This window comes from Saimiri boliviensis, chromosome 9 (assembly GCF_048565385.1).
Source record: "Saimiri boliviensis isolate mSaiBol1 chromosome 9, mSaiBol1.pri, whole genome shotgun sequence".
Classification (NCBI taxonomy): Eukaryota; Metazoa; Chordata; class Mammalia; order Primates; family Cebidae; genus Saimiri; species Saimiri boliviensis.
In genome coordinates, this window is record NC_133457.1 from 114,124,088 (window position 1) to 114,138,851 (window position 14,764).

Genomic DNA, 14,764 nt, shown 5'->3' on the forward strand with positions numbered 1-14,764 from the left:
CTCACACCAGCTTCTATTTCTTGTGCCAGACACAGGGTCCAAACCCATTTGCATTATGACTCTGTGACCTCACAAGACCTTCTGTGAATTTGTTACCATTATGATTATTCTTTTCTCATTTTATTTTTATTTATTTATTTTTATTTTTTTTTTTTTTTGAGACGGAGTCTCCCTTGTTGCCCAGGCTGGAGTATAATAGCACGATCTCGGCTCACCGCCTCCCAGGTTCAAGGGACGTTGCTGCCTCAGTCTCCTGAGTAGCTGAGAATAAAGGTACCTGCCACCACGCCCCGCTACTCTTTGTATTTTTAGTAGAGACAGGGTTTCACCATCTTGACCAGGCTGGTCTCAAACTCCTGACTTTGTGATCTACCCACCTCGGCCTCCCAAAGTGCTGAGATTACAGGTGTGAACCACCGCGCCTGGCTAATTTTGTATATTTTTAGTAGAGGCTGGGTCTCACATGCCGGTCAGGTGTGGTGGTGTGCAGGTCTTAAACTCCTGACCTCAGGTGATGCACCTGTCCCGACCTCCCGAAGGGCTGGGATTATAGGCGTGAGCCACTGTACCCAGCCTTACTATGTGTCTTCTTTTTTTTTTTTTTTTCTGAGACGGAGTTTCGCTCTTGTTACCCAGGCTGGAGTGCAATGGCGCGATCTCGGCTCACCACAACCTCCGCCTCCTGGGTTCAGGCAATTCTCCTGCCTCAGCCTCCTGAGTAGCTCGGATTACAGGCATGTGCCACCATGCCCAGCTAATTTTTTGTATTTTTAGTAGAGACGGGGTTTCACCATATTGACCAGGATGGTCTTGATCTCTTGACCTCGTGATCCACCCGCCTCGGCCTCCCAAAGTGCTGGGATTACAGGCTTGAGCCACTGCGCCCGGCCACTATGTGTCTTCTTATTCTGCTTTCAGATGAGGACACAGAGAACTAAGAGTTACAAAGGTGGCGGTGCTAAGAAGTTGGGACCAAAATCAGCCTCCTGACTTCACGTCTCATTTTCTCAATCATCACGGGTTTTGCCCCGCAAAAAGGGAGCTAGCCACCATGGGTGCTAAACCCGTGGCTATACAGCAAAGTGTGTTGGAGCAGAAATCCCAGGGGGCTTCCTAGGGAAGAGGATCACAAAAAATAGGTAGAACCCACAGGGCACAGCACAAGTTTCCTATCTCCAGACCACATGAGGGCATTTGCTAGGAACCTGGAAGCTGGACAGCCTCGCCCCAACCCTCTGAAACTCACCCTGTGGCTCCTCACCCAAGGAATGTGTCCCACCCCACAGGCCTGTCTGCATACCAGGCCAGGGCTGCCCACATGCCCACACATCTCTCCTTGTTCTGCAGGCCCCGGGAAGGAAAGTCCAGGGCCAAGGTTATCATGGGGTTCACATACCTTAGGGGTGGGTGGAGGGGTTGTCACACAAGCCACAGATTATTCAACGCAGTGCTATTCGTGATCACAAAAGATTGGAACTGACCTCACGTCCATCATCAGGGGACTAGACTAAGATACTCCGGCACAACCACATACGACTCAAGTGTCCAGGGAGGAAGAGTGAGAAGGTCTTGAATACATAACAAACACTGGCACGTATGCAGGACTTTGCACGTTGTGGGGGCTGCTTCCAAGTGCTCTGCATGTTATTAACGTTTTTAACTCATTTAATCCTCACCTCACGCCCAGGAGGAGAAACCATTATTATCTCTTTCAAATGATGCCTGTAATCCCAGCACTTTGGGAGGCCCAGGTGGGAGGATCACTTGAGTACAGGAGCTCAAGACCAATCTGGGCAACAAAGTGAGATCTCATCACTACAAAAAACCTCAAAATATTAGCCAGGCCTGCTGGTGTGTACCTGTAGTACTAGCTATTCCAGAGGCCAAGGTGGGAGAATTGCTTGAGCCCAGGAATTCAAGGCTGCAGTGAGCCATGAATTCTCCATGTCACTCCAGCCTGGGTGACAGAGAGAGATCCTGTCTCAAAAAAATAATAATTTTATATATATATATACACACACACATATAATATTGTAAAATATTATATATGCCTCAAAAATATTATATTTTTTTTAAATATAGAAAATGAGAGTGTCACTTCGTTGAGTTTATGGTTTAAAAAAAGAAATAAAAAGAAACAGAGGCACCAAGAAGTGAAGTTTCTTGCCCCAGGTTCATGCCAACAAACAGTGGACTGGGCCGGGTGCAGTGGCTCACACCTGTAATCCCAGCAATCTGGGAGGCCGAAGAGGGAGGATTGCTTGAGTTCAGGAGTTTGAGATCAGTCTAGGCAACACAGCAAAAGCCCATCCCTACTTAAAAGCTACAAAAATTAGCCAGGCATGGTGGCACACACCTGTAGGTACTCAGGAGGCTGAGGTAGGAGGATCACCTGAGCTCAGAAGGGCATGGCTGCAGTGACCCGAGATCATACCACGGCACTCCAGCCTGGCAACCAGAGTGAGATCCTGTCTCAAAACAGACAACAAACCATGGAGCTGGAATTTGGTGCAAGCAGCAGGCACCAGACCCGTGCTTGGTCCTACCCTCCCAGCGTCTCTGTTTTGTCCTGGGTCCCTCTGCGGGGAGCTCCCTGGAACCTGAGGAGGAAGAGAAGCATGCAGACAAACTTCCAAACTCCCACCCTCCGCTGGCCTTGGGGAGCAGGTGTCAGAGGAGGCTCAGCTGACGCCCGCATCTGAAACAGATTCTCATAACTCAGGCGCTGTGGTAGCCAACTTCTCTCTACAGTCAATTACGGCCAGCGAGGCCCACTGATTATTTTTATAGCCTTTCCTGGAGTCATGACAAGGAAAACTAAATGATCCGCAGGACCCCTTTCATCACTAACAGCCGGGTTTCACGGTTGGGGGTGGAGGAAGGAAAGAAAAATCTCTTTTTTTCCCCTGCTTTGAGTTAATCAACAGGACTCACGTCTGGGCAGCCAATATGTTGCTGTTCAGAAAAGCTGTTCTCAAGCAGAACTAATTGGCAACAGAAATGGAATTTTCTTCCCCACCTCCCTAAAAAATATAAACATGCTTTATCCCAGAGAATTACCCTTCAGAATAGGTATTCCAGACGTGTTGTGTGCAGCCGCCCGTGCGTAGCTGCTAATCTCACGCCGACCTGGCCAAAGGCTGCCTGCGCTGGTTACAGCTCAATCAGAGCAGCCTCTTTCGAAATAAGATGGTCATGAAGGTCAGGGGCCCAAACCAGCCCAGCCAGCCCAGAGTGGACACTTGCTTTCCTGATGTCCACCATCTATCCCCTGCTCCTAAGAATAGCCTTTGGCTTTCGTTGGGTCGGGGGGTGAGGGGCACCCTGATTTGCAGATACAAGTGTGAGTGGCATTGATACCCCCTCAGCTCCAGGGATGAGCTCTGACAGGCATAAGCCAAATAACCAATTCCAGGGAGATTTCAAGGAGGGGCATATAACCTAACTAGAAACAACAGCCGGTGCAGCGGCTCACACCTTAATCCCAGCACTTTGAGAGGCTGAGGCGGGTGAATCGATTTCAGCCTGGGCAACAAAGTGAGACCTCTGTCTCTGCAAAAAATAAAAATTAGCTGGACGTGGTGGTGCATGCCTGTAGTCCCAGCTACTTGAGAGCCTGAGATGGGAGGATCTGCATGAGCCCGGAAGGTGGAGGCTGCAGTGAGCCAAGATTGCACCACTGCACTCCCGCCTGGGCGACAAAGCCAGACGATGTCTCAAAAAAAAAAAAAAGAAAAAGAAAAAGAAAAAGAAAAGGAAAGAAACAATAAGGCTTGAGAAAAAACATGTAATGAAGCTTCTTGAAAAGACAGCTCTTTTCATTTTGAGAAATTCAGATTCAGAGACGCGATGTCACTGCTCAGAGGATACAGTGAGGTGGTGGGGGGCCAAGATTTGAGCCCAAGTCTGTAGGACTGAGGAGTCTGCAACCTTTAACTACAGGCACTACTGAAAGGCAGCATAAACCCCGAGGGAAGCCAGAAGACATGGATTCAAACCCAGTCCTGCCATTTACTCCCTGTGTAATTTCCAGCAAGTTACCTAACCTCTCTGTTCCTCAGTTCCCGTATCTGTACAGTGGGGCTTCTAAGGGCACCTCCATGTGCAGGATCTGAGGCGTAAATAATTAACAGCAATATCTGTAAAGTGCATGCAACAGTGCCCGTCATGGACCAAGGAATCGCCTCTTCCCCACCACACTGTTTCCCACACGCAGTGAGAACCAGACTAAAAGGAGGTGGCGGGGAGGAAGGAAAAGTTGACGCTATCAGATCTGTAATCCCTACCCCACATGTTCCTTTCTGAAGTACAGCTGCGAGGCTTGGCTCTCCTCCGGAAGAAGTTGTACCACAAAGATGTGGCACGTCACGAACATGCAGCCCATTCAAAGCTTGGACATTCCAGCCCCGTCCTTGGTGCCAGTCAAGATCTAGGGGAAATTCCACCCGTTCAAATGGCAAAAAATAAGATATCTGACAAATGCCACGTGTAGAGGGTGGCTTGTGAATTGGTACAGCCATTGGAAGATAATTCCGAATACGCTTTCATATTCCAGCAATTCTACTCTCATGCACATACTTGAGACGCACTCCTGTATGTGTGCACTAGGATAGTTCGAGAACCCTCGAGGCACAACTTTTTAAACAGCAAACAAAACTGACAAGTGGAAACAACCCAGGTGATCATAGCTGGGAAAAATAAATGCTGGTATGCCGTGGAATAGTACACAGCAGAGAAAAAAATGAATGAACAAGTGACAGGCAACCATATCAATGAATTTTAGCAATAAAATGATTTATAAAAATGTAAGTGCCAGGGCAGGGCACTGTGGCTCACACCCATAATCCCAGCACTTTGGGATGCCAGAGCAGGCTGATTACTTGAGGCCAGGAGTTCAAGACTAGCCTGGGCAATATGCAATATGGCAAAACCCATCTCTACAAAAAATTAGCCAGGTGTGGTGGTGCACACCTGTAGTCCTAGCTATCAGGCAGGCTGAGGTGGGAGGATCACCCGAACCTGGGAAGTCGAGGCTACAGTGAGCTGAGATTGCACCACTGCACTCCAACCTGGGTGACAGAGTGAGACCGTCTCAAAATATATACATATATGTGTATGTATGTACTTACGTGCCAGAAGACAAGATATATCTTTATGTAAAGTTTAAACATCAGTAAAAGCAAATAATATATTGTTTTCATATACACGTAAGTGATAAAAATATATATATTTTTTGAGACGGAGTCTCAGTCTGTCGCTCAGGCTGGAGTGCAGTAGTGTGATCTCGGCTCACTGCAACCTCCGCCTCCCAGGTTCAAGTGATTCTCCTGCTTTCACCTCCTGAGTAGCTGGGATTACAGGCACACACCACTATACCCAGCTAATTTTTGTATTTTTAGTAGAGACAGGGTTTCACCATGTTGGCCAGGCTGGTATCAAACTCCTGACCTCGCGATCCACCTGCCTCAGCCTCCCAAAGTGCTGGGATTATAGGTATGAGCTACTGTGCACGATCTAATAAAAATTTTTTTTTTTTAAGCAAGGGAAATTGGGAAGATGAAAATGTGCTGGAAATGGATGGCGCTGATAATTGCACAAGATTGCAAATATGCATAATGCCTCTGAATTGTACACTTAAAATGGCTAAAATGGCAAATTCTATGTTTTCCACCACAACTTTTAGAAAAGCAAGGGAAAGCTAAACACAAAATTCAAGATAGCAGCTACTACCTCCGTGAGGGAGGGAGGGAGGCAAGCTGGGAAAAGAGTTCGTTAGTTGATGTAAAATGATTGTGGGAGTTCTAGCACTCAGGCTGGGCAGTGGGTTCACGGGTGTTTATCAGTTTACAAACAGCTGTAACGAGATTGTTACATGGAAGGGTAGGTGAAGCTGTTCAGGTGTCTCTTTCGGTATGTCATTATGGCATTATGATTAATTCAATTCTACTTACTTTTTCTTTTTTCTTTTTTAAGATGGAGTCTCGCTCTGTCGCCAGGCTGGAGTACAGTGGCGCGATCTCAGCTTGCTGCAATCTCTGCCTCCTGGGTTCAAGTGATTTTCCTGCCTCAGCCTCCCGAGTACCTGGGATTACAGGTGTACACCATCATGCCCAGCTAATCTTTGTATTGTTAGTAGAGATGAGTTTCACCGTGTTGACCAGGCTGGTCCCAATCTCCTGATGTCAGTTGAGTAATCCCAGCTACTTGGTGGCTCACTCCTATAATCCCAGCACTTTGGGAAGCTGAGGTGGGAGGATCACTTGAGGTCAGGAGTTCAAGACCAGCCTGGCCAACATGGCAAAACCCCATCTCTACTAACAATACAAAAATTAGCTAGGTGTGGTGGTGTACGCCTGTAATCCCAGCTACCCAGGAGGCTGAGTCAGGAGAATCACTGGAACCCAGGAGGTGGAGGTTGCAATGAGCCGAGATTTTGCGAATGTACTTCAGCCTGGGCGACAGAGCAAGACTCTGTCTCAAAAAAAAAAAAAAAAAAAATCCCTACCTTCAGCAAACTCACATTCCAGCAGGGGACACTTAAGAAAACAAGAATATATGCAATAGTCCAGAGAGAGATACAATGGCCGCTGAAACCAGGGTGGAGGGAGTGGAGGTGACAGAGAGCTGTCAGCTTCTGGGTACAAGTTGACAGGGGAGCCACCAGAATTTTTTTGTTCATTTGTTTGGTTTTGAGACAGGATCTCACTCTGTCGCTCACTCAGGCTGGATTGCAGTGGCACAAACATGGCTCATTGAAGCTTCAACTTCCTTGGCTCAAGCAAGCCTCTTGTCTAAATTTCCCGAGTAGCTAGGACCACAGGTGCATGAAACCACACCCAGCTAATTTTTAAAAATATGTGTGTAGAGTCTTGCTATGTTGACCAGGCTGGTCTTGAACTCCTGATCTCAAGCAATCCTCCTGCCTTGGCCTCCCAAACTTTTGTAGGTGTGAGCTACTGCGTCCGGTGTAGAATTTCTGTTTTGCTGTGAGTGTTTAGTGCAGGTGTCCCCAAACTTTTTACACAGGGGGCCAGTTCACTGTCTCTCAGACCGTTGGAGTGCTGCCAATACTGTGCTCCTCTCACTGACCACCAATGAAAGAGGTGCCCCTTCCTGAAGTGCGGCAGGGGACCGGATAAATGGCCTCAGGGGGCCGCATGCGGCCCGTGGGCCGTAGTTTGGGGACGCCTGGTTTAGAGGTTAAGAAAGCTTGAGACCTGGTTATAAAGTACAGACATCGCCATCCAAACTGAGCCCTTCTTCTTTTTTTTTTTTTTTTTCCCTCGCCCCACCCTGAGCCCTTCTTAAGAGCTGGTGATGGGATATAATTTTTTTTTTTTTTTTTTAAATAAAGACAAGGTTTCACCATGTTGGTCAGGCTGGTCTTGAACTCCTGACCTCAGGTGATCCACCCGCCTTGGCCTCCAAAGTGCTTGGATTACAGGTGTGAGCCACCAAGCCCAGCCGGGGATATAATTTTTTTAAAAATAGGATGGGCATAGTGGCTCACACCTGTAATCCCAGCACTTTGGGAGGCCGAGGTGGGTGGATCACCTGAGGTCAGGAGTTTGAGACCAGCCTGATCAATATGGCGGAACCCCATCTCTACTAAAAATACGAAAATTAGTTGGGCATGGTGGCAGGCACCTGTAGTCCCAGCTACTCTGGAGGCTGAGACAGTAGAATTGCTTGAACCCAGGAGGTGGAGGTTGCAGTGAGCCAAAATCGCACCACTGCACTCCAGCCACAGTGCAAGACTCCATCTTAAAAAAAAAAAAAAAAAAGCGGGGGTGGTATTTTTAGTTCTCTTTTAAACTGCTGTGGACATAGCTTTCCTCTTGATTCGCAGTTGCGCTTCTCTTAGCTAATGTCCCACCTGGGCCTCCTCCTTGGCCTAGACTGCAAGAGAGCGGAACTTGGGAATGAGAAATATTTTCCTCTCGTGCTCGCTGGCTTAGGCCCTCAGCAATGGAAAAGGCCCACCTGGCTCCTAGAGCTTCTAAAAATAGCGAGTTGTCTGAACTTTCCTATAGGTTTGGCTTAGCCGCTCCTTTGACTTGTTCCAAGATGCCATTTCTGTTAAAGCATCATTCGCTGTGCATGAAAACAAAGAATGGCAGGAGAGAGACCTGAAACGGAACAGGACTAATTGGGAGCCGTCACGGACGGACTCCAGAAATGCCCCGCAAGTTCAGACACAGAGGCCACAATGGAGAGGGTGTCCCAAGGCCTTTGTGGCTGGTGGAGCTGGGACCCAGATGCTGCTGGTGTAGACAGCATCTCTACCCTACCCGATATTTATGCATCCACTCTAGTGCTAAGGGTAAGAAAGAGGAGTCTGGCTGCTGGTTTGTTTTAAGCTACAAGAGGAACTTGAAAGATTTGCATCCAGGCTGGGCATGGTGGCTCACCCCTGTAATCCCAGCACTTTGGAAGACCAAAGCGAGTGGATCATGAGGTCAGGAGTTCGAGATCAGCCTGACCAACATGGTGAAACTCCATCTCTACTAAAAATACAAAATTAGCCAGGTGTCATTGCGGGCTCCTGTAATCCCAGCTACTCAGGAGGCTGAGGCAGGAGACTCACTTGAACCCAGGAGGCAGAGATTGCAGTGAGCCGAGATGATGCCATTGCACTCCAGCCTGGGCAACAAGAGCAAAACTCCATTTCAAAAGAAAAAAAAAAAAAAAAAGACTTGCATCCAAAGCCTGTGCCTGGGGTCTGAATTCTTTTGGAAGAGGGCTGAGGACTGTTCAGGAGAGGATTTTTGACACATTGGCACAAGCATAGATGCTGTGGAACCTGTGGTGTTCAGGCAGAGGTGCAGCAACCAGGTCTCCAAGGGAAAGTGTATGGTGCACATATGTGCATGGGCAAGTACATATATTTGCATATCCACACACAGGTATACTTTGGTTTATTATAAATCCTATTGATGTAGGCTGGGTGCAGTAGCTCATGCCTGTAATCCCAGCACTTTGGAAGGCTGAGGTGGGAGGATCACTTGAGATTAGGAGTTCGAGACCAGCCTGGCCAACATGGTGAAACCCCATCTCTACCAAAAGCATAAAAAATAGCTGGGCATGGTGGCAGGCACCCTGTAACCCCAGCTATGCGGGAGGCTGAGGCAGAAGAACTGCTGGGATGGAAGTTGCAGTGAGCCAAAATCACGCCACTGTCCTCCAGCATAGGTGACAGAGCAAGATTCCATCTCAAAACAAACAAACAAACAAACAAACAAACTGTATTGATGTAAAGAATGTGCCCCGCGCAATTTACAAATAAAAAATAAAAGTTACCATACTCTTTTTTTGTAAATGTAATATAATCGATTCACTAACAGGTAGCAGTTTTGTTGATTTTTGCCCTCAGCAAAATCTGTAATGAATCTATGGTTACAATTGATCAAGACGTGTAATTCTTCAGAAATATCAGTTAATATTTTCCTTTTTTTAAAAAAATTAATTATGTATTGATTTTTATCTTTTTGAGACAGTGTCTTGCTCTGTGGCAGGCTGGAGTGCAGTGGTGTGATCACAGTTTATGGCAGCCTCGACTTCCTGGACTCAAGCAATCCTCCCACTTCAGCCTCCTGAGTAGCTGGGATGACAGGCACACACCACCATGCCCGGCTAGTTTTTTCCCAAGTTATTTGTAGAGATGGAGTCTTGCTATGTTGCCCAGGCTGATCTCAAATTCTTGGGCTTAAATGATCCTCCTGTCTCAGCCTCCCAAAATGCCAGGATTACAGATGTGAGCCACCACACTTGGCCTTGATTACCTTTGATTTTCATATAATTTATTTAATTATAAGCTCATATAATTTAATTTTTAACAATGGCTGTGTTTAGCATACAGTTCACCTCATTCCTAAAAATCTGTCCATCAGCTTTCACAGCTGGTACAAGCTGACTCCACCACCTCTCTGTGTGGGAAAAACACGCCGAGCTGAGGAGGAAGCCAGTCTCTCCACATCTGCCCAGAACCCAGGGCATCTCACCTCAGGCACTAGTGGGAAGCACTGGGAGTTTACAGAGCCGGCACTGTGGACGCTGTGCTGGGCAGGGAAGCTTCTCCAAATGGCCTCAGAGGAAACAGGAAGCAGGAAGGACAAACCAAACAAGAGACCAGGCCAGGCACAGTGGCTCACACCTGTAATCCCAGCACTTTGAGAGGCCCAGGCAGGCGAATCACCCGAGGTCAGAAGTTTGAGACCAGCCTAGCCAACATGGCGAAACCCTGTCTCCACTAAAAAGTACAAAAATAGCTGGGTGTGGTGGCGAATGCCTTTAACCCCAGCTACTCAGGAGGCCGAGGCAGAAGAATTGCTTGAACCCAGGGGACAGAGGTTGCAGTGAGCCAAGACTGCACCACTGCACTCCCTCCTGAGCAACAGAGAGAGACTCTGTCTCAAAAAAATAAAACAAAAGACTGGTTTGCGAAGCACGTGAAATACCCCTTCGGAGCTCCCCAGGAAGAACTTGGGAGCACTGACGTTCTAATGGGGAAGACCTCAGCTACCAGTGTGCATCTGGGTGAAATCACTCAGCACAAGATCACAATACACTTTCAACAACCCATTAGGCTCCTCAGAAGCTGCAGGGCCATAGGGTCATTATAAACTGACACCCGTGCCGATGGTACCACTGGCCATCAGTCCTTCTCCCCAAGCCCGCCTTCATTCCAGCCTCCTCCAGTGCCTTCCTGGACTTCTCTAGGGAAGTGGTGGGGTGATTTTCCTCCTCTCCAAACTTCTTTTTATTTTATTCTATTTTTTTTTTTTTTTTTTTTTTTTTTTTTTTTTGACATGGAGTCTCCCTCTGTTGCCCAGGCTGGAGTACAGTGGCAGGATCCCAGCTCACTCCAACCTCTGCCTCCCCGGTTCAAGTGATTCTCCTGCCTCGCCTCCCAAGTAGATGAGACTATAGGCACACGCCATCACGGCCAGCTAATTTTTGTATTTTTAGTAGAGACAAGGTTTCACCATGTTGGCCAGGCTGGTCTCAAACTCCTGACTTCAGGTGATCCCTCTGCCTCGGCCTCTCAAAGTGCTAAGATTATAGGTGTGAGCCACCTCACTCCAAACTTCATCTTACTCTCAGATACCCTCATCCAGTTCAGAATTTAAGTGCTCTTCAACCCAACTTAGGGAATTCTGGCTGCAAAGAGGTTTAGAGCTTTCCTAAAATAATCCCTTTGTTTTTAAAGATGAGGAAGCTGAGAGAAGGGAAGTGACTTACTCAAGGTCACAAAGAAAATCCAGGGTGGAACTGGGTAGGGTAACCGATTGTCCCAGTTTACCTCGGGTGGGGGTGGGGCTTCTGGACAAGTTGCTCCCAGAGCTGAGACCACAACTAAGAGCTGACTTGTCCTCAGGGTGGTGGGGGTAGGGAGGTGTGGCCTGGGAGTGGGGCAGTTCACAGCCAGTCCCTGAAAGGAAAGGAGGCCTGGATCAGTACAGAGCTGCTTCGGATGGAATTTTCCAAGGGAAGAGAAAAGAAAAGGCCACATCTGGGTGCTGGGACCTTTCACTCTGGCCCATGCCTGGCACCCCAGGGATTCCCCACCTGCTGTGTGTTTTCTGGCCCCTGAGTGTAACCTGCATCCTCCCTTTCCATGCCAAGGAGACAGGAGCTGACTTTATCAGTCTCTTATCTCTTGGCAGCTGCCAGCCACAGCTGCGGGGATATATATGCAAATAGCTTACGATAATATTAATGTGTGATTCCCCCCTGGGGAGGCATGTGGAAAGCACGGTGCGCGTTTCACAATTCTGTTTCATCCAAAAACGCTGCACGGGCCCAGAATGATTTGAAACAGATTTTTTGCAAAGGCAAAATAAAATGGGAACAAAACCTAGTTGAGGCAGATGCCACTTTCCCCGCCCCAGCTCGCTCCACTGCTGACATATTAACTCTCTTCTCTCTTGCCCCCGGGAGCCTCCTACAAGGCAGCCAGTCTAGGAAATTGCATCGGGCACTCGTCCTCATTCAAGCCTGGAGCCCCTGCCCCATGCCAGGGCAGCCAGCCCCCACCCTGGGCTGACACATCCTTTAAAAGGCTGCTTGCCATGTCGGCCTGCCGCTCCTTCCACCGCACCTCTGCCTCCCTCCTGCAGGTAAAGCTCCATTCATACCTCCTTCGCCTTCACCCCTGCTGCTTGGGATAATTGCAGAACCACGGAACACAGAGTACCAAATACAGAACCCGTCGGGGGAGGGGGGCGTGCGGGAGAGCGTAGCCAAAAGCGAAGTTGGAAGAACCTGGGTCTTATTCTCGTTTCTGCCACTGATGGGCTGTGTGACCTCAGCAAGTCATTCCGATTCTCTGGGTTACCGTTTCCTCAGTGTACAATGAGGATACCAATGATACCTACCCCACAGGGGGCTCCTGGGGATTTCCCGAGCTGACGATTCAAAAATGCCTATACAGCCCCTGGCATACAGCAGATGCGCAAGGAATAGCTGTCATCATGACAGTGTCTTAAAGATCACCTAGTTCAACCACTGTTTTAGAATTGGACACATGGAGGCCTGGAGAGGGCAAATAACTTGCTCAAGGCTTCACAGCACGATACCGTCATCCCATCTCAGCCTCAACCCAGGTTCCCTCCCCCGGCCTGGGGAGCTCCAGGTGGACTGTGAGTAAGGGGCTGCACGCTCCCGCGCCCCCAACTCCAGAAGTCTGTCCGCCCAAGGCAGCATCACGGCACACATGGGGATCAGTCACATCGCACTCACCATTGAGGTCTGGACACTCAGGTGCAGTCCCGTCTGCCTCCCTGCAGCTGCCTTGCTTTCTCTAGTGCCACCAACAAGCGTCTGCTCCCATCTCTCCCGGGAATCCCGGACTCCAGCTAGGGCTCGGCAAAGTCCATCCACGCTGGCCACCAGGCGCCCGTCCCACTCTCTGGGAAGATCGCCTTGAGGACCTGCTGCAACCCCAGTCTTCCTTCTGGTACAGGGAGGCCGGTGCTCTGCCGGGCTCTGATAATGCAGCCGGGACTCTTATCTGGCCTGTGTCAGGGTGCAGGCGGCCGTGGAGCTGGGGTTCCAGGAAGCCCTCTTGGGGCCCCCCAGCCAGCCGTGCTCCCCCCCGGATGCTGCCTGCTGCTCTGGACGCCGCCGATTGCCTGTCAGTGTCACTCCCAGCTCTGCCGGGGGGAATTCCATGCTGGCCCCCAGCAGGCGGGGGGGGGGGGGCGCCCCTTCACGTCCCACCCCCCACTCCCATTTTGGCAAGGGGACTGGGAACAGGCAGTTAATTTCAAGTCCACACAGCGTTTGTGGTCGTGTCCTGAATCCTCCACGATTAATCACAGAGCATCTGATTTCTGCTTTGCCTCAGCGAGGGGCGGAGGGGACGCCTGGAAGTTTCTGTTTACTCCATTCTGCACCGGGCTGTGCGCTAATCACAAACAGACGGGGACGCAGCCTACTCTCCGAAACGGCTCTGTCACCCCTCCCTCCTCTCGCCCTTTCCTTCCTTTTCTTACCTTGTCACTTGCCTCCGGCCCCTTCCTCACTCCTTCTCCTTTTCCATCTGTCCTCCTCTTCCAGATCTGATCCATTGCAGCCCGCATCTGACCCATTGCACACCCCTTCCTTCCATCTTGGGTTTCCCGCAAACCCCTTTCCCCTTCTGTGCCTCCCACTTCTCCTAGATGGAGAGTCAGCTTGGTTTCTTTTCTTTACATCCCTTAGCGAGGGTCGGGCTATTTGTTATGTTTCTTTTCTTTTTTGTAACTTAAGGATATCAGGGTTCGGGGTGGGCCCTCGCCCCATGCCCCGGCGCGCTGGAGTGCGTGCGACTCCTACAAAGTTAACAGCTTCTCCAGGTCAAGGGGTGGGATCCAGCCTGGTGATGCGCACGGCTCGTTTCTGTCCACTTCACACGTCTCTGCTTCTGATTCTGCTCAGGGACCAACTCAAGAACAAAGCAGCCATTTACCGCCTCCAGAGGAGAGGCCGGCAGTGGCACATCCAGGGCCTTGAACACCTAGGGACGAACTTCTCTCTCCCTCCCCTTGGCTCCTTTCCATTCTGCAGCTAGCGAGGAAAAGAAACCAGAAATAAACAGCACCAAAGAGCAGGAATGGACACCCCTTCCCACGAAAGCATACACACAGGCTCTGAAGGGTAATTTGGCAAGACCTCTGAAAACCAGAAATGAGCATCTCCTACCAGCCAGCACATCGCTTACGCCTGAGCACAGGAGGCAGGCACAGAGACGCTTGCTGAGAACCCTTTATCATAGGAAATGATGGGAAAAACTGAAATACTCGTCCAATCATGACTGCTTGAACAACATGCGAAAGATATGGTATTATCTAGCAGCAGTTTTTTGTTTTTTGTTTTCTGAGAATGAGTCTTGGTCTGTCACCCAGGCCAGAGTGCAGTGGTGCGATCTTAGCCTCTATCTCCTGGGCTCAAGTGATCCTCTCGCCTCAGCCTCCCAAACAGCTGGGACCACAGACATGAGCCACCACACCTGGCTAATTTTTCAAAAACATTTTTTGTAGGGTCAGGGCCTTGCCATGTTTCCCAGGCTGGGATAAGGCAGCAGAGTTTTTTTTTTTTTTTGGTTGTTGTTCTAATTTTTTTAATTTTAAAAAATAAAGACAGCCAGGCACAGTGGCTCAGACCTATAATCACAGCACTTTGGGAGACCAAGGTGGGCAGATCACAAGGTCAGGAGTTCGAGACCAGCCTGGCCAACATGGTGAAACCCTGTCTCTACTAAAAATACAAAAAATTAGCCAGT

At 49.2% G+C, this 14,764-nt stretch overlaps 1 protein-coding gene across 10 annotated transcripts in view; it reads right to left on the reverse strand.

Annotated features, from left to right (window-relative positions):
- RIPOR3 (RIPOR family member 3) overlaps nucleotides 1-13,969 on the reverse strand; it is a 106,803-nt gene extending 92,834 nt beyond the window's left edge. For 5 of the 10 annotated variants that reach the window (XM_074406643.1, XM_074406647.1, XM_074406645.1 and 2 more), the window contains exons 1-2: nucleotides 11,242-12,735; nucleotides 5,952-6,082 (exon numbers count right to left, since the gene is read on the reverse strand). In XM_074406643.1, coding sequence (XP_074262744.1) covers nucleotides 5,952-6,082; nucleotides 11,242-11,512 — 402 coding nt within the window. In that variant the 5' untranslated portion in view covers nucleotides 11,513-12,735. The other 5 variants (XM_074406650.1, XM_074406649.1, XM_074406644.1 and 2 more) reach the window with 4 other exon arrangements.
- Nucleotides 13,970-14,764: the final 795 nt, after the last annotated feature.